The sequence below is a fragment of the Triturus cristatus genome, chromosome 8 (assembly GCF_964204655.1).
Source record: "Triturus cristatus chromosome 8, aTriCri1.1, whole genome shotgun sequence".
Classification (NCBI taxonomy): domain Eukaryota; kingdom Metazoa; phylum Chordata; class Amphibia; order Caudata; family Salamandridae; genus Triturus; species Triturus cristatus.
In genome coordinates this window covers 815414187-815439345 of record NC_140591.1, presented here as the reverse complement: position 1 = coordinate 815439345, position 25159 = coordinate 815414187, and the positions used below count along the sequence as shown (strand labels likewise).

Here is a 25159-nt window from a genome sequence, read left to right as displayed (position 1 = left end):
GTCCCCACATTTCTTATTTTTTTTCCGAAATCCGCTTGTACTTTTTTATTTACCATTCTAGCCCTGCGCCCATCTGACCTCACTTCCTCTTGCTTTTGCTGAATAGATCAAACATTCATGGTTAGAGTAGGTTCTTTTTCTTGAGAGTCCAACTCTACCTCTTCGATTGGACACTCCTTTGATCTCTCCTCCTGCTGTATTGGCCGCGTATCTGAATAATCCCACTTCAGCTGTTTGCCAATATGCCATTACTGGCTGTCTTTCCTGTTTATTTCCCCGGTGATCTTCTTTCTCTGTATTGTTTGCATTTGATCTCCAGAGGAGGTACTGTTCGACTCCAGAGGCCCCTTACTACTAGTAGAGGTACCTTCCTGGCCAGATGGGTACAATTTGTCGGTTAATGAGAAAGAGCGCTCGCCTACCACGTCAGGCGATAACTCTCCTCTGCACCATCGTGCCACATTTGGGGGCCCACCCCCTACCAGGATTTTATGTTTTGCCCCCTTTAAGTCTTCCTCTCCTTGGTTTGGTGTCTCATCTCCCAAGCCTGGTGCTATAACCCAATTCTGTGCCTAGGGGTTTTGTGCCCCCAGTTCTTCTTCCCCCCCTTCATTCAGAGTCTCTGAGCAGAGGGGTGGTATTTCTGTGAGGATATCTACTTCTGTTGGGCTCACCACAAGTTCTGTGACCACTACTCCCCACAGTTCGAACTTTCCTCTGTCCTGGGAAGGGGAAGTACCATATTCTTACTTGCTTTGAGGTCTGTTGCAGAGAGGTTGGCAAACATTGTCATGAGAGTGGGCTGCGCCGGATCCTCCTCTGTCTGTCTTCCTTGCTTCGCTTCTGGGTTTTTTTCTAAGCAGGGCTCTCTCTTTCCTCTCCCCATGCCGGCGCGCTGCTTTATTTCCGCGGACCCCCGGTCGCTCCGATCAGGTTGGGAGCCAGCAGAATGGCGAGTAGTGCGGGCCCCGCGCCACCCTCTGCAACCACTGCCTCTCACTATCATGCGGCAGGTACACGACGCTGTAAGCCACCAAACAGTCAGCAGCAACAGCAGGACATCCAGCAGCCAGGTCGCCGCGTCCAGCCTCAGACTGAGCAGTCCAAAGAGTCGCAGGTCAAAACATTTGAATTAAATTTAACTTGGCATGACCCTAGAACCACTCAGAATAGACCATTTCATAACTTGGAGCTAATCCAAACAGTAGTTTTAAGAATTTACATTCTGAAATGTTGTGGATGGACTTAGAAGCGTTAAATTATAGAAATAACTTAGCAGGTAGAGTAATGGAAGAAGAGACAAGTGGGTGGCTATATGATGGATAGCATAAATGTAATGTTGCTGGTGAGTGTGTGCTTAGTTACTCCAATTACTTTTTTAGTCACAAAATGTGAAGATTTTGGAAACTTCTGCTAAAATGAGAAGTCTAGGGGTGGAGACAGCTTCAGAGATTGGGGAGACATATTCGAAATCTTTGGTTGCACATATGATAAGGGATGCGAGGATTAGAACGCCTTCTAGAAGACTAAGAGATCTCATGTGATGTTCACATTACATTACATTGGCTGTTTTGCAATTTGTGTAATTAGTGTTTTTTAGTTATTCGATTCCATAACATTCTTAGGTATGTTTTATATGCTAAGTTACTTCTTTTAATTCTTAAGGGGACGGTTGTGATATTTTATGTGTTTTCTGCTTATGGCTTTCATTGTTGTGAAGGCTAAGTATAGAGTTTCATCTTTTTATACTGTTGTCATATCTACTTAACCCCTTCCATGCTGCGCAAATTCCGCCGCTGTGCTGACGGAATCTTGCGCGGGCGTGGTCATGACGGAACGGTTCTGTCATGAGCACAGCTCAACCGTGGCTCATGACGGAACCGTTCCGTCATGAGCACCGAAGGGGTTAAAATATTATCTTTGTTAAGGGTCAGTTGTCAGTTCTTCTCACTGTCAGTACAATGCCTATCTTTTTTTAAATTTACTTTCATTTTTGGATTATCTTTCTTTACAAAATAAAGGTCCTTTTATTTTTTCAAAACATATCTTTTTCATATTTATTTTTAATGCAGAATTACAAATCCTTGAAAAACAAATGAAAAAAGCAAATTTACTCTGCAATTGTGCATGGGAAAGGGCAGTGCATAGTGAGCACTGCAGGCAAGTGGCGGTGTGAATGAAAGAGCTGGTGTGTGGGCAGATGAAGGGCTTGGTCCAAACACCGAGAGTCCAATGCGCATGGCCGAGAGTGAAGTCGAGGTGATTTTGGTAGGATAAAGACAGTAAGCCACATCCTGTGTCCAAGGCCAATTCACTGGGCCAAAGACCATGCACACCTGCTGCAGGTGGGATAGAGGCTTTGCTTAGAAGCTTCTGCGTATGATTAAATGCTGCATGCAGTGCCGGTTGGATGCACATGAGTTGGGTGCAAGGGATTAGGATGCTGGGCCTGGCCATGTGCAGAGGGAGCTGAATACAGTGGGGGTTAGGTGCTTGGATGTTGGTTGCAGGTTGAGGCCCCTAACCAAGCTCTGAATACAAGTGCCACTGAGCATGGCCAAAGGCAATGCTTGGGCACATGGGAGTTGGGCACAGGGCCTGGCTACAGGCCAAGGCCATATCCAGTGAAGGTTGGTATGTGCACAATTGGGGTTGTCTACTTAGAAGTTCAGCGCAGGTTCTGGCTGTAGACAGGGCCCTGCTCCCAACCCCTGCTGTGCAAGGCCAAAGACTTCATCAAGCAGCGGTTGAGTCCACAAGAGCTTAGTCCAAAGCCTAATCACTGGCCAGGCCCAGGGGCCAGACCTCACTACGCTTGGCCAAAGGCCATGCAAAGCAGATGTTGAGCACCAAGGTTATTTAGCAGAGTACCTGGCTGCTACTCATGTCCTGCGGTCAACTAAGGTTACACATGTCCAAAGGTCATACATAGTAGGCATTGGGGGGAAGGGAATAGGGCAAAGAGTCTTCTCTCAGGTCAGTTTGTGTGCCCAACCTCCCCTGCATGCAACTGAAGGCTATGCACAGTACATTATAGCAACATAGAAGCTGCATGCAATACATCAGAAAAATATTTGTTAAAAAAGCAGTGAAAAAGCTTAAAGATAAGTTATGGTTACCTTTGCTTATGAGTCTAACATTACTTCGTAAAAACCTGAGAAATTCACTGAAAATGTCACAGTGAAATAAAGTTATGATTATGATTTCAATTCGAAATTCACAAAACATTGCCAATTATAGTTAACTTTAAAAACAATAGTTCAAGCCCCCACATGCACGTCTGATGGCCACACACATGACATCACTAGTTCCTTTACATCACTTATGACATCATTTATGAGATCACATATAGCATCATCCATTTCGTCATCAATTATATCACTGCAGGAGCAATCACAATGTGTGCTACAGAATGTGTGTTCAACAGAAGAGAAAAATAAATTATTCAAGATGAAACTGTAGAGCCACAAGGACATGGGCATGATGTAATGCACTCTAGAGTTAACACTGGAGAGAGGGAGTGAGACTGGAGTGTGACTGGAGGATAATCTGTTTATGCAGCATATATCAAACAGACATAGACTCAGTGAGACCAACATCCAGAAAGAAAGTGAATGTAACAAACACTTTCAAAATTAATCCTGGATTTTGAACTGTGATCTCATTGTCGTTTGACAAGCAGCATGTACCCCACTCACCTGAAAACTTTAATAAACAGATCTACACAAAAAAGTAATCCTGGAGAGAAGGAATGAGAACTCATAGAAAGAATGATGGCTCAGATCACAATGCGACTTGAATTAGTGGGAGGCAGAAGTACTTTGCATCAATAGGAAAAACGTGAAGGTGAGCGTGTTAATTTGTTTGGTTAATACAAGTTGTGACATCAAAGGTTCCTCCCAAATGTTTGCTGACTCCTTTGGTGGTGGAGCAGTGCCCAATGCCAGCAGCCACCAAGAGGGGACCAAATCAGACAGGCCCCTCCAAAAAGCAAAAGCTCAGTCTTGTCACCATTGAGCTTGAGTAAAAGACTTTTTATCCAAATTGCCACTGCCAGCATTTGGGGCAGAGACGATAGATTTGTCTGTAAACAAGATATCAATCAGAGTGCTGTCTTTGCACAGAAAATCAGAGAAAATCCTGCAAATTATAAAGCCTAGAGGTGTCATGTAAAGGTTAAGTTAAGTATGACTTCATTGAGGAGACTAAAGACTTAACAATGACACAGCTTCAGAACCACCAATTATGATCGCTTACTCAAGAAACAGGAGAACAACACACTGATTGGTTTTTCGCACCAATTGAATGTAACCTATGGCAAAGTCAACCATCGGAAACAGTACTGAGGGCAGCTCTAAGAGTTGAAAAAATGAGCACAACACTCCCACCCTGATCTAACAACATTAGAATGTCAGCAGTAACACTCAGCAACACCAACACTACTGCATGTAGAGAGCGTAAGCCCTTCTGTGAAGCTTCAAGGATATTATTGAGCCCAATGAATGAAGGAAACTGGCTGGGAACGTCTCTTTCCAGGATCTTGGCTGGAAAAGGGAGGAGGGAAATAGGACAATAATTGCTGAAGAGTGAGGAGGAAGTTGAAAGATTCTTCAGAAGAGGGATGTCTATTGATTCTTTCCATAGCTGTGGAACAGCTGCTAATTCAAGGGAAGAGTTGCAGAGGGAGGTCAGCTGTGATGCTGAAGAGCCACAAGCCAAGCTGAAAATATGTGCATGCCACAGTCACTAGGGGAGCCTCACTTAACCCTATAGGCATGTTTTTTGATACTCTCAAGTTGTAGGAACTGGAAATGTGAGTATGGGTATCAGGGTCTCAGGTTTAGCAATGAAATCATTGATATTGCAATTGCGGGTGCTACCATCAAAAATGTGTGGTGAATTTTCAAAATGGTTTCGTCAATAAGTTGAAAAAAAGTTATAGAGATCAGGAGAAGGAGGAATGCACAGGGGGCCTCATTTACGAGAAGTGGCGCATCGCTGCGTGACAGCAGTGATGCGCCACGTCTCAGTGCGCCCTCCTTGCGACACCAATGATGCGCCATATTTACAATATGACGCATCATGTCGCAAGGAAGGACAGATACGTCAGAATAACTGACGTATCTGTCAATGCAAAAAGTGGTGCATTGCTGGAGTTGTGTGGGAAGCCCGATGCAACTCTGGCAATGTTTCTTTCACATGGGGCAAGCCCCATGTGAAAGGGCCTGCGTCACCCTTACGCCTGCCATGAGGCAGGCGTAAGGTTGTGACGCATTGGTGTCCTAGAAGTGGCGCAGCAAAATCTCATGGATTTCGCTGCATCCCTCCTACGCCCCTTTCTTGCTGGGGAACGCCCACCCTGCATACATTATACCTGACGCAGGTATAATGTAGTGCAGGGGCTTAAGAAGGAATGCATCTACCTAGATGCTTTACTTCGTAAATATGGCGCAACATGGTGCATTATATACGCCACCACTGCATCACTAAAAGTGACGCAACAGCGTCGCAAAACTGGGGCAAGGGGCTCATAAATAAGCCCCAGAGTATCCTGAGGCAGAGCAAAAAGATTTCTCACCATTTTGAAAACTACTTTCATTAAGCTGTCAGCCATTTGAATAGCAAATGCGAAATATGTGACACTTTCTTTTCTGGAAATTGTTTTTAAGGTTTGAGTTCAATGCTCTAGGTTTCTTTATGGATACCACTATAATCAGTCTTGCCAATGCCTTGCAGCAACACTTGGCATCAGCAAAATCCTCAAAATTCATAGAAGCTATTAGATACATAGAGGATATTCGATTTTCTCGCCAAGTCCTGTCTAGATGTTTTATTACTCACGGCAACATGAATGTCGGATGACTCTGGGGCTGACATAATTCAGGCGCTTCCCCCTTCCTATCGCATTGCAAGGATAGATAGGCATGATAAAGGTGGCGGTGGGTTAGCAATCATCCATAGGGAGTCGTTGAAGTGCCTCGATTATGATCCCTAACTGCAAGAGCCTATTCTTTTCACTAATACTATCTCCCACCTTCTCTGGAATTATTGTATATAGACCTCCAGGTCCTTATACCCCTTTTCTTCAAGCCTTGCCAGAAGTGGTTGTGGAGCTAGCCATAGACTAAGTCAACTTCACTATATTGGGAGATTATAATTTCCAATTTTAACAACAAGAAAGATAGGGCTTCGAAAACCCTCCTACTTGATAAGGCCTCATTATAGTTAACACAGCTGGTGGAGGGTCCTGCGCTTGAGAAGGTCCATACTATTGTCCTTGTTTTTAGTAAAATTGGCACACTCCAGGCTCAGACCCCTTCACCTCCAATTTGGTCAGACCATTTTATGATTAGTTTTGCTTTCATATCATCCCCTTCACCCATACCCTTCCTCCAGTCAGACGATTAGATCTTGCCTGGCCCGAACCTAATGTGGATGACAAGCAAATAGCTTTGGGAACCCTAACACCTGTTCTCACAGAATGTGCTGCATTAGCAACTCATCAGTACAGCCAGTGAATTGCTGGATCACTTGATAGAGTTCTTCTAGTCGTGTTGAGGAAAGATGGCAACCGGACACAAAAATCCCCCTGGTTCAATGTCCATTTACTGTCTGTGAAGAAAGAATGCAAACGTACAGAGAGAAGATGCAGAAACACATATGATGAGCATAGCAAATCGCATTATAGGAAATCTGTCAGGCTGTACACCGCAAAAATTAAATTGGCTCAAGCAACTTTTTCACTTTCAAAATTGCTAATTCCTTTAACTCGCCCAAAGAAAATGTTAAGATTCTTAAAGATATCACTGTGCCGCCTACAGTTAGCCCCACTGTGGAGGCCTCTGTGAAGCACAGCAACAATTTGGCACATTTCTTCCAGAAGGAAAGTATAGACATTTATTTCACCTTCCCCAATATGACTGACTTCGATGGCTCCTCTCCCCATAGTCAATTCTTGTCCATCTCTCAACGTTTCCCAATCTCACTGAGAGTCATGTTAAAGATCTCTTAAAAGTGGTAAAATAGGTCTCAACAGTGCATCCGGCTCCTCTCAATGTCCTTCATCAAGGGTCTGATTGCATTGCTCCAGTGCTGGCAGAGTTGTAAAACATCTCCCTCTCTAGCAGGCAGGATCTGCACCAGTGGAAGCATGCAATAGTCAGACCACTTTAAAAAAACAAACTAACCTTGACCCCATTTGTTTAAGCAATTTTAGGCCTATTTCCCTATTATCTAGAGCTGCAAAAATTCTAAAAACAAAGTTAACAAGAATCTTTTTTTCTTCCTGGAATCTAAGGCAGTGCTTCATCCCACTCAAATGGGGTTTCAGCCACAACAGAGCACTGAATCTTCCCTGTTAGCAGTGGTCCAGGAACTAAGGAAACTCCTGGACCAGGGAGGATCTGCAGCAGTTACCCTTCTTGATCTAAGTGCTGCCTTCGATACCGTGGACCATACAGCTCTCATTCAGAGAGTTTCTAATGCCAGTATCGGGGGAAGAGCACTAGAATGGCTTTGGAGAATTGAACCTTTCAGGTTCTGGATCTGGCCTATTACTCAACCAGTCTCCCCCTTCATTATGAGGTGCCCCAGGGCTTCTAACTGAGTCCCATCCTTTTTAAATTTGTAGATGCTCCCCCTTGCTAGTATCGCGCAATCGTTTGGATTGTCATTGGTGTCTTACACCCATGACACCCAGCTGGTTTTGTTTATCTCCCCCAACCCTACTTCCAATCACCTATCTCTGACTCTGTGCCTCCAGAAAGCAGCCTGCTGAATGGCTGGCTGTAAATTGAAACTTAATGAGGACAAAACAGAAGTTATGCTACTGGGCAATAACTTCCGGAGCAATGTCCCGAGCCCCTTACCAGAATGTTTGAGTAAACTGCCGACCCCCAAAGGCTCGATAAAGAGCCTGGGAATGTGGCTAGATCCCAATCTCACGATGGAACATCAAGCCCAAAAAATCTCTGCTAGCTACTATGGCATTCTGAGACTATTGAGGAAAGTTCTCAAGCTCCTCCACCTCTTTCAACCAGAAGGTTGATTGCAGACGCATTGGTGTTGGCACACCTTGGCTAACCCTGCAATGTAGTCAAAAGGTTGCAAACTGTGCAGAACACAGCCGCACGACTCTTCTGCATAGGGCAATCAACAGTAGAGCCCCCCTTCCCCCTGGCTCTGATTATTAGCCTCCATGTATGTGCCTAGAAAACGTCTCAGATCAGCCTCTGCCCACTTACTAAAGATCTCCAGGATTCTGAGATAACATTAGGGTAGAAGCTCCACATCCTTTTTGGCGTCCAAACTCTGGAATTCCCTACCTCTCGAACTATGCCTTTTGGAGCAAGCACGCCTCTTTTGCAAAGCCTTGAGGACTTGGTTGGTCAGGGAATAACTCTTACTCCCTGATGCTTTGCGGTATCTGTTACAGCACTTCTGGTAGCCATGCGCTATACAAAAACAGCAGACTAGAGTAGAATAGGCAGAGGGAAAACTCTACTTGAACTTAGTAATTTAAAAAGGGCTACTTTATTGAATGCTGCAGTGATACACTCACTGAAATGGGAAGCATTGGCATTCATATGCTCACTAATGGTATCAGTTAAGGAAGAGTTCTCTGAGGTCACATTCAGCTTAGTTGAGAATACTGAGGTGTGATGTGCTGAGAAGCCTCTTCAAGGGTCAGTTAGCAGGCCTCCTTTTAGCAGTAGGATTACAAAAAGCAGAAGAAAGACTATTCCTATGGGGGGGGGACCACCTTACCAGTTGGTAATGGGCTACACTGCACTGTGTCGGTTCACTTTCCAGATTGTGATCTGTCCCTGGAAGCCCCCAGAAATCTGGAAGCTGTAGGAGTGACAAGAATGAGAATTTCCAGCACCTGAAGTAATTTGGCTTTTCAAAATCTTTTGATCTCTGAATAACTGGAAAAAGATCCAAAAGTTACCCAGGAAAGGTACATCTGTGACAAACAAGCTTTATAAATTTGTCCCACTTAGAGCAATTTAGCCACAATAAAAAACAGCTTCAGCTGGACTTTGCTAACAAGGGTTCTGTCCTTGGGGAACCCCGCCAAGCTACAGCAGTCAGCCTTGTCATCCTGCAAAAAACTATGCTTTTTTTGTTCAGCAAAGCACATGCAGGCAGAAATGGGTTATGGAGAATCCCTCCCTCCTTCTGCTGGATTGGCTATACCTACAAGCAATGATATCTGAGTCATCTGAACCTTGGGAGGAGAAAAATCTTGCTGTTTTACCTGGACTGCGACCTCTGTATTTGACATTACAGTGCACAATGCCCATATTCTTAGGGGAGGCAAGAGAGAGGAAGAAACATAGGCTAAGAAATTAAAACTTTTTAAAAAATATTTCTTTATTGGTTGTTTAACTAAATTAGTAAACAGTACAAACAAAAGTCATTGCATAATCAAGTTACCAAAAGGAAGAAAGAAAACTGAGTAAGGAATGCACATTGCGTAATGAGTTATAGTCCAGTTACATACTCTTGTAAAATAAAAAGGGAACAAGAACAATTGTGATTTGCAAAAGTACGTTTCACTGACTTAAAGGCAATGTGTGGCAGAAAAACAATAAGGGACTTGGGATATGCCCAGTAGTTATACACACAAAGAGCATGCTTCCAGGTAATGAGAACTCAGACTGAAGGGGAGCAAGTGACACAGGGGGAATATGTCCAATCTCATCAGATGTGGGAGTATGCATGCGGTATTTATGCAATATCGATATGCAGCTTAGACCAGGATGTTTCTCAGGATGGGGCAGGTACCTCCTCCTCAGGGTGATAGAGTAATAAATAATTACGTAGTGGTTGCCATGTATTTTTGGAACTAGAGGCGAGGGACTGCAGTGTAGCATACGTGCCACTCACAGCATCACAACACACTAGATTGCAGATCCATCCTTAAGTCGTCAGAACTGATGCGGCCCCCAATGCAAAGAAAATGGACGTTTCACTAATAAAAGCGCAATGGCGTCAAAGCGCCTAACTCCAGCAGGGAGGGGTATGACATACCCTAGCAATGCTGTTAAAGGAGATGGAGAGAGTTCTATTTCGCCCATTTGTGATAGAATGCAAAATATTTCCTCCCATAAGGAAAAAATGGATGCACAATTCCATGCCAAGTCTGAAAAATCTGCCTGGTCTTTGGCACACCTGGCACAATGATGTGGTTTAGTTTATCAAACGTAGCTAATAAATAAAGAGTAGTATAGGTAAGAGTTTGTGTTGGTAGTTATTGGAAACTAATTTGGTCTGTTCGCAGCAAAAGATCCATGTTGTGTCGGGTAGTGGGTCACCCAGGTCTGTCTCCCAAGCCACTCGTGTCCCCCTTTCTGTCACTGGCTTCAGAAGGAAAACTGTATGGTATAATCGCAAAACTAAAGGAGAGTTGTCCGGTGTTGTAATGAATAATGACAATAATGGGAACTCAGAGGGCTCTGCTGGTGCAGTCTGGATTTTGGCACGTATTGTGTTGTGAAGCCGGTGTAATATGAATCTGTTCATGTATGTCGCATTATGTCCTCCAGCTAGGGATGTGACAGTCGCGTTTCATTGTTTGCAAATAGGTCATCCATTGTGAGCAAGGAGCAACCGGATAGGGTGCGTTTAGTATCTGTAGTTATTAGTAACCAGGGATTATCAGCAAGAGGGATATGTGGGGAATATAAATGATCGTAATTTAGAAACCGTTGGAGTTTAGTCGAGGCCCAGCTGGTAGTAGGGAGCATTTGTATTTTGGATATTTTTCTAGGTAGGCCCTGGGGCAACATTAAAACTTTCAAAAGTTAACAAAAACAACCTATACCACTGTTTATAGTCCTCTGCTACTCCATTGTTTTTAATGAAGCTGTAAACTTTCCAATGCTCTAACTCAGGAGAAATTCACCCTAAATAAGTTCTTGACTTCCATGCCATACAATCATGGTAATGATGCTATATAAAAGACAGAGCAAGGCTTCCCACATAGTACACTGGGGAAAAACTCCACTCTTTTTGCTCACACAGCTTAGGTGCCAGGGAGTGGAAGATATCTAAAACAAACCCTTGCATCGTTACCTACTTTTGATAACAAACAAAGAGATGTGTGGAGGTAAAGATAACGGTGAATAGATGTCAGAGACATCTGCGAAGGAAAGGCGTGTTTTGCTTTGAGAGGAAAACGTATGGGCCAGTTAGGTGTCTGAGGCTCAGGATGTTCCTGTCAGCTTGATTCCACAGTCAAGCAAGTAGGTAGGCATTGATACAACTAGACTGAGCCATGTCAAAATGACCAACTCAAACAAGCTATAAGTGAAAACCAGTAACATCTGACTACTAAAACTAATAAGAATACCATCTTGTGGGCTACCGGTATCTCAAAAGCTCCAACAAACATGTTAGACACCAGTAAACTATTACTTTATTTAACCCCTTGTGTGCCCATGCGGAGCTAGACTCGTCATGGGCCGCGGTTGCGCTGTGCCCATGACGAGTCCAGCTCGTCATGAACCCCGCCCGCTAATGTAACGGCCGGCACAGGGCGGGGAAAGGGCCTGGCACACAAGGGGTTAAAAAAAAAAAATGTCCATGCAGTGCAGCAGCACAACACGGTGAAGGTTGATTCTATGTACGGGGACCATGTATCAGCTTTAGTATGAGATACATGTTGTTGCTCTACTTCTTGTCCTCGATCTTTAGTAATCATCTGGAACAATTCTAGAATTGTATTTTGGTTGCAAGATCCTTTTGACCAAAATATTAGTACTATTAGGGACCCATGCCATAACACCATTGTAGTGATACCCTTGTTTTTACATCTTATTTTTTCAATTTAAATTTTTAGCTAAAAATGATGTACATAAGAAAATATCTTATTCTTCAATTATATATACATATTTATATATAGACATAATCCAGTGGTGGTTGCTGGGTAGTTGTAGTAAGGTCAGCATTTCCATAGGAAATGCATTTTTGTGTTTTGCTAATAACTTTTGCACCGTTTGAAGAGTGTTCACAAAACTTTTCAAAAAAGTGCTCTTCTTTGCCTATTTCGTGCATGGAAAGTTTTGGGGTGATCGGTCAAGTGGGGCGAGAACAAAGGGTGTGTCCCAAAACATAAAACCCCCATGCATTTTCCATAGTCTTCTTTAAGGAGCACTACTGCAAAAAACTGCTGAACGAAATTACACTAAATTTGGCAGGAAGCTAGATCTTGGTCCGCAGATTGTGTTTTTTTTATTATTTGGTTTAAATCTGTTAAATAGTTTTTGAGAAATTAATGTTTAAATATATTTCTACAAATTGATGGTTGGGTCAGTGAGAGGCTCGTGGGACTTTAAATATAGACAATTCTGATTGGCACAGAGAGCTTTTTTTCCTTGGGCCATCTCACTCCTGTGGGAGTCAGACTACCACGGGATCAAGTGCTCTATTCGACTGCCTGCAACATGCGGAAAAATTTTGCTGTAGGCATTACAGGACTCGGGGAAGGTTTGGGCCTGGCAAGTGGGTGCACTTGACTGTAATTAACAATGTGTTTGTATTGCACACACCTGTTCTGTATCTATTAAACAATAATATACTAGTGGTTGTCTAAACTCTAGGGGTGTTTAGCGTGCTGGACAGGGTTGTGTTACTGCCTAATCCCACCTCATGTAATGTTCTGTATTTCAAATGACCTGTCATTTGTGACCTGGCCGCACAGCTCTAAGATTCTATCAAGCAATGTAATAATAATAACAATAATAATCTTTATTCAGCAGTGATCACATCCATAAAAGATAAAAAGACAGAAAGTATAAAACAACAAAAATTCATTTAAGAGATCATATAACATTTGTTCAAAATAACAAAAGTCCTCACAGCCATCAGTCACATCTAGAGTTTCTAGATCTTGGTGCTGCTCTCAGGAAATTCATTACAGAAAAAAGCGTGCGGTCATTGGGCAGAAGCTGCAAATACAGTAAAGCAACACAGACATGTCTAAATCTCAAGTCTTTTAAAAGAGGTTTAAGAAACAATCACCTTGGGCAAATAAAATATTTACATAACAGAACAAAATGTAGGGTATCCTGTGGAGACCTATTGTCACAGCAATAGAGACCTCTATCCTCTGTGTGTAAAACAAACCCAGACGAAGAAGCCAAAAGGTGGTGGAAATGGTTGAATCTAAAATGCGTTATTAAAAATCTATCAGAGGCACTAGGTAAAATAGAGGGATATTTCTTCATATCCTGGACTGATTTAAGTAAAATATGTTGTCTTACCATGGGTTTTCTAAGCTCATTCTCTTCACAGAAGGCCATGGAACATCTCAAAAATGACTTGGCGGAATTTGCATAGTCGCGCTACGCAAAGCTCCGCGAAACGGTAAAATATCTCCACGAGTACGCAGAGTTCCGTGAACACACGGTATTGCTTGTTCCGCTCATTCGCGATGCTTTTTTCCTGTTCACGAACGCTGTTTGCGTACTCGGGGGAAATATCTTGCGAACACGCATTTTGAAAGCGCGAACAAGCAAGACCACTGATCGCAGAATTTTTGGCAATTTCGCGTTCTCTGCGGAACATGAAATTACCCAAATTCCGCAAATTCCACGAGCGGAACGGAATTTACCACCCAGGCCTAATTTTCATATCCCGGGGCTTCACTGTATCATGTTTCAGAAATATGTCTGCTCTTCCTAGGGCTGTCAGGGTCTCCTTAACGTATGGTAACCAGGGGATTTTGTGTGCATGGTCTAGTGAGAGGCAGTCCCGGATAACTAAACCATTAAAAGCTGTATCATCACTAGACCAGATCTTCACCCACCACAACAAAGGCTTAACTGCCACCAGGTCAGTTATGTACTCGAGTCCTAGTTCTTTGTGTATGGAAAACAAGGGGGTACCCTGGGAGACTTTCAAAATGTATCTCTTATAGTTGTTTTGGGCAATCTGTAGTTTGTTGACTATCATATATCCCCAGATCTCGCTACTGTACAGGACCTTAGAAATGCAGAAAGTCTGATATAGCTTTAAAATCACCCCTGGTGACCAGGCGCCTAGCGTTTGGGCATAGTTGGCAATAGTTCCCATTGTTATTTTCATGTCCAGTAACTTCCCCTCCTGCAAGTGTTTCCAATAACATTTTGCATTGAATAAAATACCCACGTATGAAAAAGCAGGGACCTTGGCTAATCTGTGATTGCCCGCCTTAAAAGTCTTTGATCTAATTGCCCAAGTCCCTATTTCCATGACATATGATTTTGAGAAGTTGGACGACAAGTCCAACCCATGAAGGAAATAGCACGTCTGCATAATAATCTAGATAGACAGTAAAATGCAGCGAAGCCACATGCATATTTAGGAATGATGTAACAGCCTCAAAAGCAGCAATAATTTTGAGTAACATTCCATAAATAACTATCAGAAAAGTCAGAATATAAATAAAGAAAAGGCCATCATGCCTGAAGAATAAAAAATCAGACGGCTGTCAGCACGAGAATAGACAGTATGTGACTGTATGTGCCAAAACAAGTAAAGAAATGTGTTATGGATATGTTCAGCATGTGAACTTAATTCTTAACGTAGAAGTGATGCCTGATTATTCTAACTTTAGTGAATAAGTCAAGGTGAGTGCGATCGATGCACTGTGAATACTTACAACAGGGCTATTTTGTCTCTGCACTTTCGTTAAAAGTAATCTGGTGAATGTTCCTATGATGTTAATTCTCTAAGACATATAATAATACACTGACTGTCCAATTGAATTTGGAAGAAGCGTTTTTAAGAGACACCATGGTATACCTGTGCATTCCTACCTTCAAATTTCATCCTTTTCAAGTCTCTATAAAAGGATTTCACTTCGTTCATGACGATCACCGTGAAACCTGAGATTCAAAAGTCATGTTATCTGGCTTAGATTACCCGAATCAACAAAAACCCAGATACTCACTAGTTACTATCTATTACCACAGTGTGGAAGTTTACATGTGACAGTCCTATGTCGCAGAAGTAAAAAATCAATTGTGACCATCAAAATCTCTTCAGCCAAACGCTCTGCGTTAGCTGCTGCATGCAATCGGCGGCTTTCATACGTAACAGTAGCTATAAACCAGGAATACAAAAGTTACATAATCCGACTCTCAATCACACAAAAACATCCCCAACCTTCGCTGACTCCTAACTCTTACCTCAATATGGTTGGATGTGTACACCCGTTCAACGCCGTACATACGATATGACCAGACATGAACGAAAATACTCTCCCGCTTAACCAGACACTCAGTCTTAACAACCGCATGGAGGTGGTGGCTTTGATAAGCAAAAAATAGAAATTGAACTGATACTCAAACTCAACTCTGCCATATACGAACAAATGGCGGCCATCTTAGACTGTTCCAAGCTGCACATAGCTCCCTTTGCTAAACGTGCATATCCTATAGCTGAATTAGTAAGAAAAAATTGCACTATGTCATGCCCGAAGGTGATAACCGTAGTGTAAATACTGAAACCGGTGTTGATATAAAAACAAACAGCTATATTACTAAATTGATTACACTAATCAAGCATGTGAAAGTGCAGTGTGAGCACCGAAAAAGAATTGTGCATCCCAGTATAGATTCCCTATTAAGAAAAGTCAAAAAAGGAACTTGAAAATATTTGGGAGTATTATTAACGTTTGGACATTGTGCCGAACATGTACACGAAGTGCGAAATGCAGGTCTGTTACTCTCATAGTTAATGAACGCTCAAATACATAGTGAGTTCGAACAGAATGAGCAATAGCTCTCTGGGCAATAAAATCGTCCTGGATGTATGAGCATGTGTAGTTACCATAACCATATTTCCAAGCACATGCTGTTTGTATAAAACAACTTCAATTTGGTCGTTCATACCAAATGGAATCATTGTGTTCAGTCTTTTTATCCAGTAAATCTTCTCTGTGATAATGACTTAGAATTGCCTCTGTCGTTATAAATTGTCAATACCTCCAAAATTTAAAATCGAAGTTGTGTTTGCTTTCTAACCAGGGTACCACTAAGTTAGATTTGGGGTTTTTGTTGTATATCATGCTTTTGTGTTCTGTGCCTCTTATTTTTAACTTGCACTTGGTTTTACCAATATACAATAGACTGCAGGGGCATTTAATGCAGTAAATAACATGTGATGTATTGCAATCTGCCGAGTGTCTGAGTCTTACTAGTTCCCCTGTTCTAGGGTGTGCAATGGTATTCCCTATTATGACATAATTGCAGTGTATGCATTCGGGACATTTATGAGTCCCAGTGGCTTGCTTCTGGTTTTTAAGCTTGGGTGAGCTTAATAGTGCCCTCATGTTTTCTGACTTTGTGTATGCGAACAGAGGTTTCTTCTCAAATGACCCCTTGAAGTCAGGCTCACTCTGTAGAAGTTCTCAGTGCCCGTTAATTATCCTCTTGATGGTAACAGATTTGGTTGAAAATTTCGACACAAAAAACAATCAATCCTGTTGAGCTCTGGGTTTGTTGATCAACAAGTTTTTTTGGTTGATAGTCATCAACCTCTCTTCAGTAGTTTCTCAAATCTTTAAAGGGTAACCTCTTTCTCAGAATTTTTGTTTTTGGTCTGCGAGTGATGCTGTTAAATCAATTTTGTGAAGGTGCTCTTCCAAATGAAAAAGATGTTGGCGATAAATCGACAAAAGAAAGTAAAATTTTCTTTCCATTGATGGTCATCAAAGATGTGATCTTGTTCAATATTTAGACATGTATGCGTTTGCGTAGGCTGGAGCCCCTGCAAATCCCATCAATGTCCCACTGACTTGGAGAAAATACTGTTCGTCCCAAATAAATTAACTGTGTTGGAGACAAAACTGTAGAACTTCTAACAAAAACACTTTGTTAGCTTGGAAGTTTGATTGCTGTAAAAGTGCCTATTCTGCAGTGTTAATCTCTTCTTGTAATGGATAGATGTGTAGAGAACTGTAACGTCTATAGTGCATAATAGCAAGTGGTCACTTATGTCACTTTGCAAGGTTGCCAAACATCTCAAAAAGACTGTGGTGTCTTTTATGTACGATTTCCACATCTGGACAAACGGCTGTAAGAAATGATCAAGGTATTGCCCCAATGGTTCAATCAAGGAGTTGCATCCAGATACAACAGGTCTGAAGGGTTGGTCACTGATCCTTTTGTGCACTTTTTAATGCATATTCAGGCATGGACATTGTGGATGTGTGGATGTAAGAAAATAACTTGTATTTGGAGTTATCCATTCCATTTCTAAAGCTCTTTGTGGGATGCTTGATAGTGTTTCTAGTATCTCTGCTGTTGGATCTTTATCCAGGGGCAAGTATGTAGATCGATCCATAAAACTGCTCTTGTACTTTCTTGTGATAAAAACTGTTGTCCATGATGACCAAGGCGCCACCTTTATCTGCTGGTTGAAACACTAGTTGTTCTTTATTGGCTAGATTTTGTATGTCCTGTAGTTTGTTTTAGACTAATGGGACTGATGAGATGGCGTGAATCTAAATGAGACAAAATCTTTTCTGGTTGTTGCGTCAAAAACATCCAGCATTTTATGTAAAACAGGTGGAATGAATGTGCATTTGGGTTTATTATATTCGGGTGCCGCTAATTGTTCTTTAGCTGGGACAATGTTTGTGAAGAAAAGGCGTAGTCGCAGAGTTCTCATGAATTTAAACAGTGCTACATCCAGTGCCGAGGCTTAGTGGCATGTCGGTACAAATGATGTCCCTTTGTTTAGTAATGCTACTTGATGTTTTGTGAGTGTTACCGATGACATGTATATAACTAGGTTTTTGCTCCGGAGATTTTTGCTGATTCTTTCTTGTTCTTTGTGCTCTGCGTGCTTTTGGGAGATGTTTATTTCTGATGAAGCTCTTGTATCTTGGCCACTCCCTAAAAAGACGAGGAAGGTGTTGATTGGTCTGATGAATCCTTCTGTGGGATCGGCGACTCTTTATTACGAGGTGCTGGAGTCGGCTCCATCTCCTGATCTCTCACTAAACATTTTTGTGATGATGTTGTTGGCTTCTGTGTTGTTCTTCTTTGGGCATACACCTCCACGGAGGTGTATACTTTGTTGAGTTGAAAGTCAAAGGTGTCATATTTAAATTTCCATAATTTCGGTTCTTGTAGTTCTTAAATCATAGTTGTCCAGTTTCTCATTGAGATCATCAATGGTTGATTTCCAAATATCTGGTGTTGATATGCTCGATAAATCAGTTTTCAAAATGTCCAATTCTTCTTTCAATTCCCTGATGTGACGTGACAGTCCCTCTATAAGTAAAAGTATAAGATCTAGGGAACATTTATTTAATATTGCATGCCACTTGTCCATAAATGCTTTGTTGAATTGAAATCTAATAGCATTGGTTTAATTGATAACCTTAGACCGCGTGGGATTCTTTGAACTTTGTGGTACTGAATAAGAGTTAACGCATGTAAGCATTGATTTAATGCCCTTCCAGAGATTAATTCAAGCTGTTTAAGGTGTTGGGTGATAGAATCTTAGAGCATTGCGGCCAGGTCACAATTGACACATGTCACTTGTAATGCCGACCAAGTGGGTGCACTTGCCAGGTTGACATGGCAGTTTAAATCTGCACTCACAGACACTGCAATGGCAGGACTACGACAAGTTTACCATGCTACTTAGGTGGGTGGCACAACCAGTGCTTCTCATGGATAACCAATCATAATCACAATTTACATAGGGAGCACTGGCACTTTAGCACCGATCAGCAGTGGTACACTGCATAGAGTTCTAAAACTAGCAAAAACCAAATGCAGCACACAGTAAAAACAAAAACAGGAGGTCAGAAGCAAAAAGACAGGGGAGAGACACGCCAAATATGCTAGGTCTAACATATACTAACAAACTACCCACATTCATGTGTGCCCACTCACATCTGTACGGTGGTACTATAGGTGTGGGTTTGTCTATAGGGACACTATATAAGCCTATTATATTGTGACATGATTTTTATAGTGTTTACTTCCTGTGGCAATGTGCTGAAGCATTTTAAGGTGAGTAGCATGGTACTACAACTCCCAGGGTTATTGATTAATGTTGTGGTTATTGACTATTGTTGGTTATTGAGATTAGTCTTATCCCATGCACTGCTTATGAAGCACTTCTACACTTCCCCCCTCAACAAAAATAAGCCACAAACAAAAGCTTCTTCTCAGTCTGCCTTCAATGACCTAGGCATATTCTCACCCTAAAACAGACAGGCCCGTACTAGGAAACCAAAAACCGAATTAGCAAAAAAGCTCAAACCAGCTCTACTCCATTCATCTCCTTATGCAGTCTGTCACTTTCCATTCATCTGTTCTTTCTCTCATTCTCTACTATCTCTTCTCCCTCTCTACTTTCTCTATACCTTCCTCTTCCTCTTCCTTCCCTCGCTTTCTCCTTCTCCTGCAGCCTCCATGTGCTTTTTGCATTTTGCCTCCGGAGCAGTGGCAACTGGCATGTCCTGAGGTTTGTGGGACGGTTGAGGAAAAAATGTTTTATAAAGTAAATAAAACACTTATCTTCCTGCAATGAGGAAGTCCTTTGTCGTCTTCTCTCCTTGAGGCAGGCTGCCAAGCCAATCTTTGTGCTACTTTAATGCTTGTGAGAGCAGCATCCTGATTGGAGAGAGCGGCCTATGTCGACGCTCCTGAGGGCACTGGATGCCAGCACCTACTCTCAACCAAGCTATCTTAAGACAGCTGGGTTGAGAGGTTTGAAGTGTGCATGTGTGGTTAGCCGTCGCAAGATGACCAACCAAAGAGACATGCGCATTTTAAACAAGTTCAAAATGCAGCCCACACTCCTCCATGCTGCTGCTGCTTTGAGCAGCAGCCCCAAACCCATCCTGACACTCCGATTGGGACGGGTGACGAAAAATAAAATGGTAATTAATTAGCTTCATTACCTGTTTATTTTTCATCTCTGGGGCATTTCAGTGGGGCGATGCTCCCCAATATAACGAAGGAGCCAGCCCTTTCGGGGAGCTGTGAAAAGTGACAGAGGTACCAGGAGCTGCCCTGGTCTTTAAAAAGGGCCTCCAAGGACTCCTGCTCACTGGTGAAATGCCTGATGAAATAAAGGTCCTGTCAGGTCCTGCTGATGGACATCAATTGTGCAGAAGCTCCATGCGCAAGGTGGAAACCTTTCCCTTATCAGTCGTTTCCAACCCACCTTTTGATCCACCTCATGATATCCGGCTCCTCACTAGATGGTCATGTGAAAGAATGCCGATACTATGTGACTAACCGTGGCGCCATGTCTGTTTGCAGATTTAATGTTTGTATAGGAGCAAAGTAGAGATAGGATGCTACATTTAGATCTGCTCACTTTGTCAATGTGCTTGCACTGTCAAGACCTTGCCAGGGAACGAATCACCGAATGTGCTTAAATATGACACAGTCCACATTCTTCCTTTTAACAAACAGAGTTCTGCTCACTTACCCATTTAACCTCCAGGGTGGCTAAGGCCAGCATGGTGGCGCCACCAACCCTCAGCACCACCCGGGCATTGGCTAGGACAAAGTCGAAGGCTGTTCCTAGGCCATTCTGATAGCCTTAGCTTAGCTGTTTCAGGGTATCTCTTGGTTTTTGCTCTTCTGCTCCCCAACACCAACAATTATTTCCAGCTCCAAAGGAGCTTGAAAGTGAGAGGACTTGTACGAATTTGAGGTCTTTTGAGGTTTTTGTTTTTTAATAGACTGAAATTTCATTTATGTTGAAAAATATAAATAAAAATATGACTTTTGCAATGTCTGTATTATTTTGAACATAAATTATGAATGATTTGATTCTAAATATCACTAGAGGTAGTTACTAATATACGAGTAGAAGAATTTGAATAAATGATGGAGGGAAAGCATGCGTGGTTAACAGCACATTGTATTTCCAGCTTTCAAAAGACCAGAATATAGCACAGAAAGAGATAGAATAATTTTTATTAAGAATGCAGTCACAGTTGTATATCTGTTCATTGTGTATAATATATTTTATATTTTATCTTTACAGCAATGTGACCTGGAATAATCTAGCTATTCCCGATACTCACTGCTCGCCTGATGGAGAAGGGTACAAATGTCCCATGGGCTTCAAATGTATGGACCTCAAAAAACTGGGACTGAGCAGACAGGAGCTGGGCTACAGTGGATTTAATGAGATAGGTCTGTTTTAATGACTATGACACATCTAAAATGTATAAAAATGCAAGTGGACATACATATATCTAGGCCATGATTACACATGTACAACTAATCCATTGCACCAATTGGTGTGTGCTCCCTTGAATTTCACCAAGAAAAATCTGGCGCAAGTCGCTTAGAAAAATAATCATTTGTGCACCCTGGAGTGGGTGAATTCATGATCAATGAATGCGAAATGCCACAAAAGTTTAATCGGATGTAAAGGGTTGAACCACGTGCAAATGGCACTTAGGAGTCACAGTATAACACAATTTATACGCACAAATTAGCTCTGTTTGTAATAAGCATTTTATTGTGCGTTCTACATGTTGGTTCCTTTCAAATTGGTGTAACATGCAGTGGCGGCTCCTCCCCTAAGGCAGAGGAGCATTGTGACACTGCTGTTTTTTAACCCGAAACAAAGGGAAAATTAAATGATAATAACTTGCGTTAATATCATTTTATTTTCTCCTTCTTCGGCAGCTTTGCGTGAGGGTGTGGCTCAGAGGAGGAGTGGTAGCACATCCTTAGCGCCCAGTCTTGCACACTTTGCATGTTCTCCATGCAGGCTGCAATAGCCTGCATGGAGAACATGCCCAGGCTCCGAGTCAGTGTCTAAGCAACGAAACACATTATAATACAACAAGGGCACCCAAGTAAGGTCGACTAGGGACCCTTGGAGTTAATTATTTAGAACAACAACGTTCCCTCGAAAGTCCAAGATAAGGATTATCAATCAAATCAAATGATCAAATACAATTGTATTTCTCTAGGTTGGTCAAATAGGACACAGGCTTGTGTCCCACTTTATGAACTAATGTTCAAATGATTGTTTATCTGCTTATAAGTAAATATTTGACCTCTGTCCGGCTGGACAAGTCCGTTTAATATAGTACTGATTGAGTCTTTATTCATTCCGCTTCCTTATCTTGAACTTTCGAGGGACCGTTGTTGTTCTAAATAAGCAACGAAACACGGCACTCAGACCAATCACAATGCTGCTAAGGCAGCGTTTTGATTGGATGACTGGGAGCCTGGGTATGCTTCCTGTTGAGGCCGTGCGAGGGAGAACTGCGGAGGAGAGACACAGCGATGAAGCGGCGAGAAGGTTCGCTTTTTTATTTTTTGTATATCTGCTTCCCCCGCGTCCTCCCCCCCTTCCGCCCTTAACCCCCTACCTCCGATCCGTGTTGGCCGCTGCTGGTTACATGGACCGTTTGAGAACTGCAGTCCATTCATTTCTCTGTGGGTGGACATCAGTGCATGTAGTTGCAAACATTTGAAAAATTATTCCTGGAACACTTTCAGCAAAGGCCTCCTGCAGATAGAAAGTTCTTGTTTGCGTAGCTGTGAGTAATAAAGAGGAACAATTTCTGCAACAATATTACCCAGGATAGTCTCCAACTTATTGGGATTGCAAAAATGACACAGTTGGCAACTATGTGTGCATAATGCACGGTACTGGTGTGTTTGAGCCATCATGTTGATAATTGAATTTTGTTCCTGCAACACCACTGGCAATCCAGCTTTTGTCCCTGACTGTTATGTTTGAGGTGCCGGCTGTTCATGACAAATGCAGCCTAGCTTAACTGGTCTGGTCCTCTTTGTCCGAATGTCTGATTTGATGTAATCCACTATTCTGTTTCGGGTCCCAGGGGATTCACTGAACTAGGCGGTCATAGTGCTGAATTAGGTCATATCCTTCCTTGAGAAAAGAATGGAAGTAATATGGCTGAGTAAACACTCATCCAAAGCACTCTTTCCCTGCGCAGTACCACAGCAATTGGTCCCGGTCCCTCTGCTCTTGAATGCATAGGTCAGTGGCGTAACATAATGATATGGCCCCTCTGAAAAAATGCAAAGAGGGGCCCCTGAGTCTTCATTTTCTCACAAATATTCATTGGCATTTAGCAGAATAGGCCCCCTGCATGGCAGGGGGCTGTGTAACATCCTTGGCATAAGTGTCACATGCCTAGGCAAGCCACTCTCTGATGCTGGTACATATTTCCTTTCTATATGATGCAGAGCAAATTCAGACACTTCAGTTCAGTTCACCACATTCATTTCCAGTCTGCTTCTCCATTTCTGGGTTGTGCTGAATGTCCTATCCCATGGTCTTGGGAGGACCTCTGACCTGGGCACATAAGGCAGTATGGAGTGAGACCACACCCTGGACTAACTACAAGTCACCTCTGTTTTCTGTGCATGTGTGCAGAATCCAGGACTCTGATTAAAGATCTGCTGAACCTATGTCAGAGGCCGATTCAACGGGGTATTCTAGTGTTTGCATTTCATCCCAGAAACTTTGTTCCTATCTCCCGTTCTTCATATTCCTTAGACACAGATGTTTTGTTCTGCATATTTTTGGACTTTTTGATGTAACAGGTGTTTTCTGAAATCCAAATTCTGTAGAGATGACTGGGTTTACTCTAATTTGATCCCCGGATCCTGGATATTGCGCTACTGACTCTTTTTCATTCAACCCTCTTGGTCCTTTTCAACTGTCTCATTAGAGCTAATGCATGAATTTGCATAACTAATTTTTAAGGTGACACCGTTTTCACTTTTGTATCTTGTTTTTGCTTTTTTCTACACCTCCATCTGACGGATACTGGCATCACTATATTTCATGAGGGTGCATATAGTCGAAGGTCTTCTCCTGTAGAAAATGGCAGATTCCGGAACTTTCTGTAATAATTTTCTCATCTCTTCCCCAGGGTTGTTGCTCCTCCGTGTCCTCTATGGGCTCTTGCTTTTCACTAAGTCTCCCAACCCTTCTACGTGTGGTGAATGCCAGCCATTTTCAGACACACATAGCTAATCTCTAAGGATAGTGTGTTTGAAAGAGGTGGGTGTCTGCATGGTCATCGTTCTCCAAGTGCATCAGACCATAAAGGGTCTACCAACGTTACTGACATTTGGTCTCCCCAAAGAGACACAGGTCAGAGTGAGTGCCTTCTTCATCATCTAAGCCACAGACGTATCTGATGATGTATAAATACTGACCAATTTCCTCAACTCAGTCCAAAAATGGATGGTTACCTACTCATTGCATCTCAGAGGAGTTGTGGCCTACTAGCTGGAGCTGACAATTTTGGACCTGGGAATCAGATTCAAATACCGGCCTCAGCTCAACTTCCTGTGATGTGGGGTAAATCCCTCAACATCCATTTGTCAAAGAAAATTTATAATTTAGGGCCCTATTTAGGAGTTGGCAGTTTTACTTCTGTCTATCAAGGTGGAGGAGGACAATATTTCTACCACCCTGATGCACAGAGGGCCACCATGTTTAGAGATCACCAACAGCCCAGCGGTGCCCTATCTACCTTCAGAAGAAACCCTGTCACAGAAGTTCCTCTTAAGGTACCAAAAGCTTGGTGGATGGTTACTATTGGTTTGATAGTCGTCCGCCGAACGTATTGTCTTGCAAACACAAACTCCCAAAGTGGGGTTTAGTTTTTGGCAAAGAATTGTCTAATGAGCCACAACCCAACCGAGTTTTTTGGCTGAGTGTGGGGATCATTATTTTAATGTTTCTGTTCATCACCTCTAGGTTTTCCTTGGTGGTGACAGACAGAAAAAAGAACATCAATTCACCCACCCTAAATAGTGCGTTACTCCATCATCCAAAAAACACACAAATGATGGAAGGCATGTGGAACAAATCAAACATTCACCCCCAGTCAAGAGATTTGGGCTAAATCCATTGTTCTTTTGCTCACCATACTACCTCAGTTTAGAACCAACCATATTCAAATCAGTCTTTACCCTGCTCCTCATGGGAACAGTCCAGCTCAAAGTGCCAAGCCAAGTTCTGCCTGGACCAGAAATAAGCATCCTGGGACCGGTTGTGGGGTAACCCCGCATCAGTCAGGCTAGCTTGAATCCAGTGGCACAGTGAGCTCAGGACTCACATCTGGGCACACTGGACGCACTTAGAATGAGAAACCAAAAGACACACAAATGATGCCGGA

General features: G+C 42.5%; 1 protein-coding gene across 1 annotated transcript in view; it reads left to right on the top strand.

Moving 5' to 3' along the window:
• The window catches only part of NALCN (sodium leak channel, non-selective), a 2843734-nt gene that overhangs the window by 944502 nt on the left and 1874073 nt on the right, over nucleotides 1–25159 (top strand). Inside the window, exon 9 of the mRNA XM_085622267.1 lies at nucleotides 21016–21167. Within this exon, the coding sequence (XP_085478393.1) occupies nucleotides 21016–21167 (152 nt within the window). The remainder of the gene's footprint in view (nucleotides 1–21015; nucleotides 21168–25159) is intronic.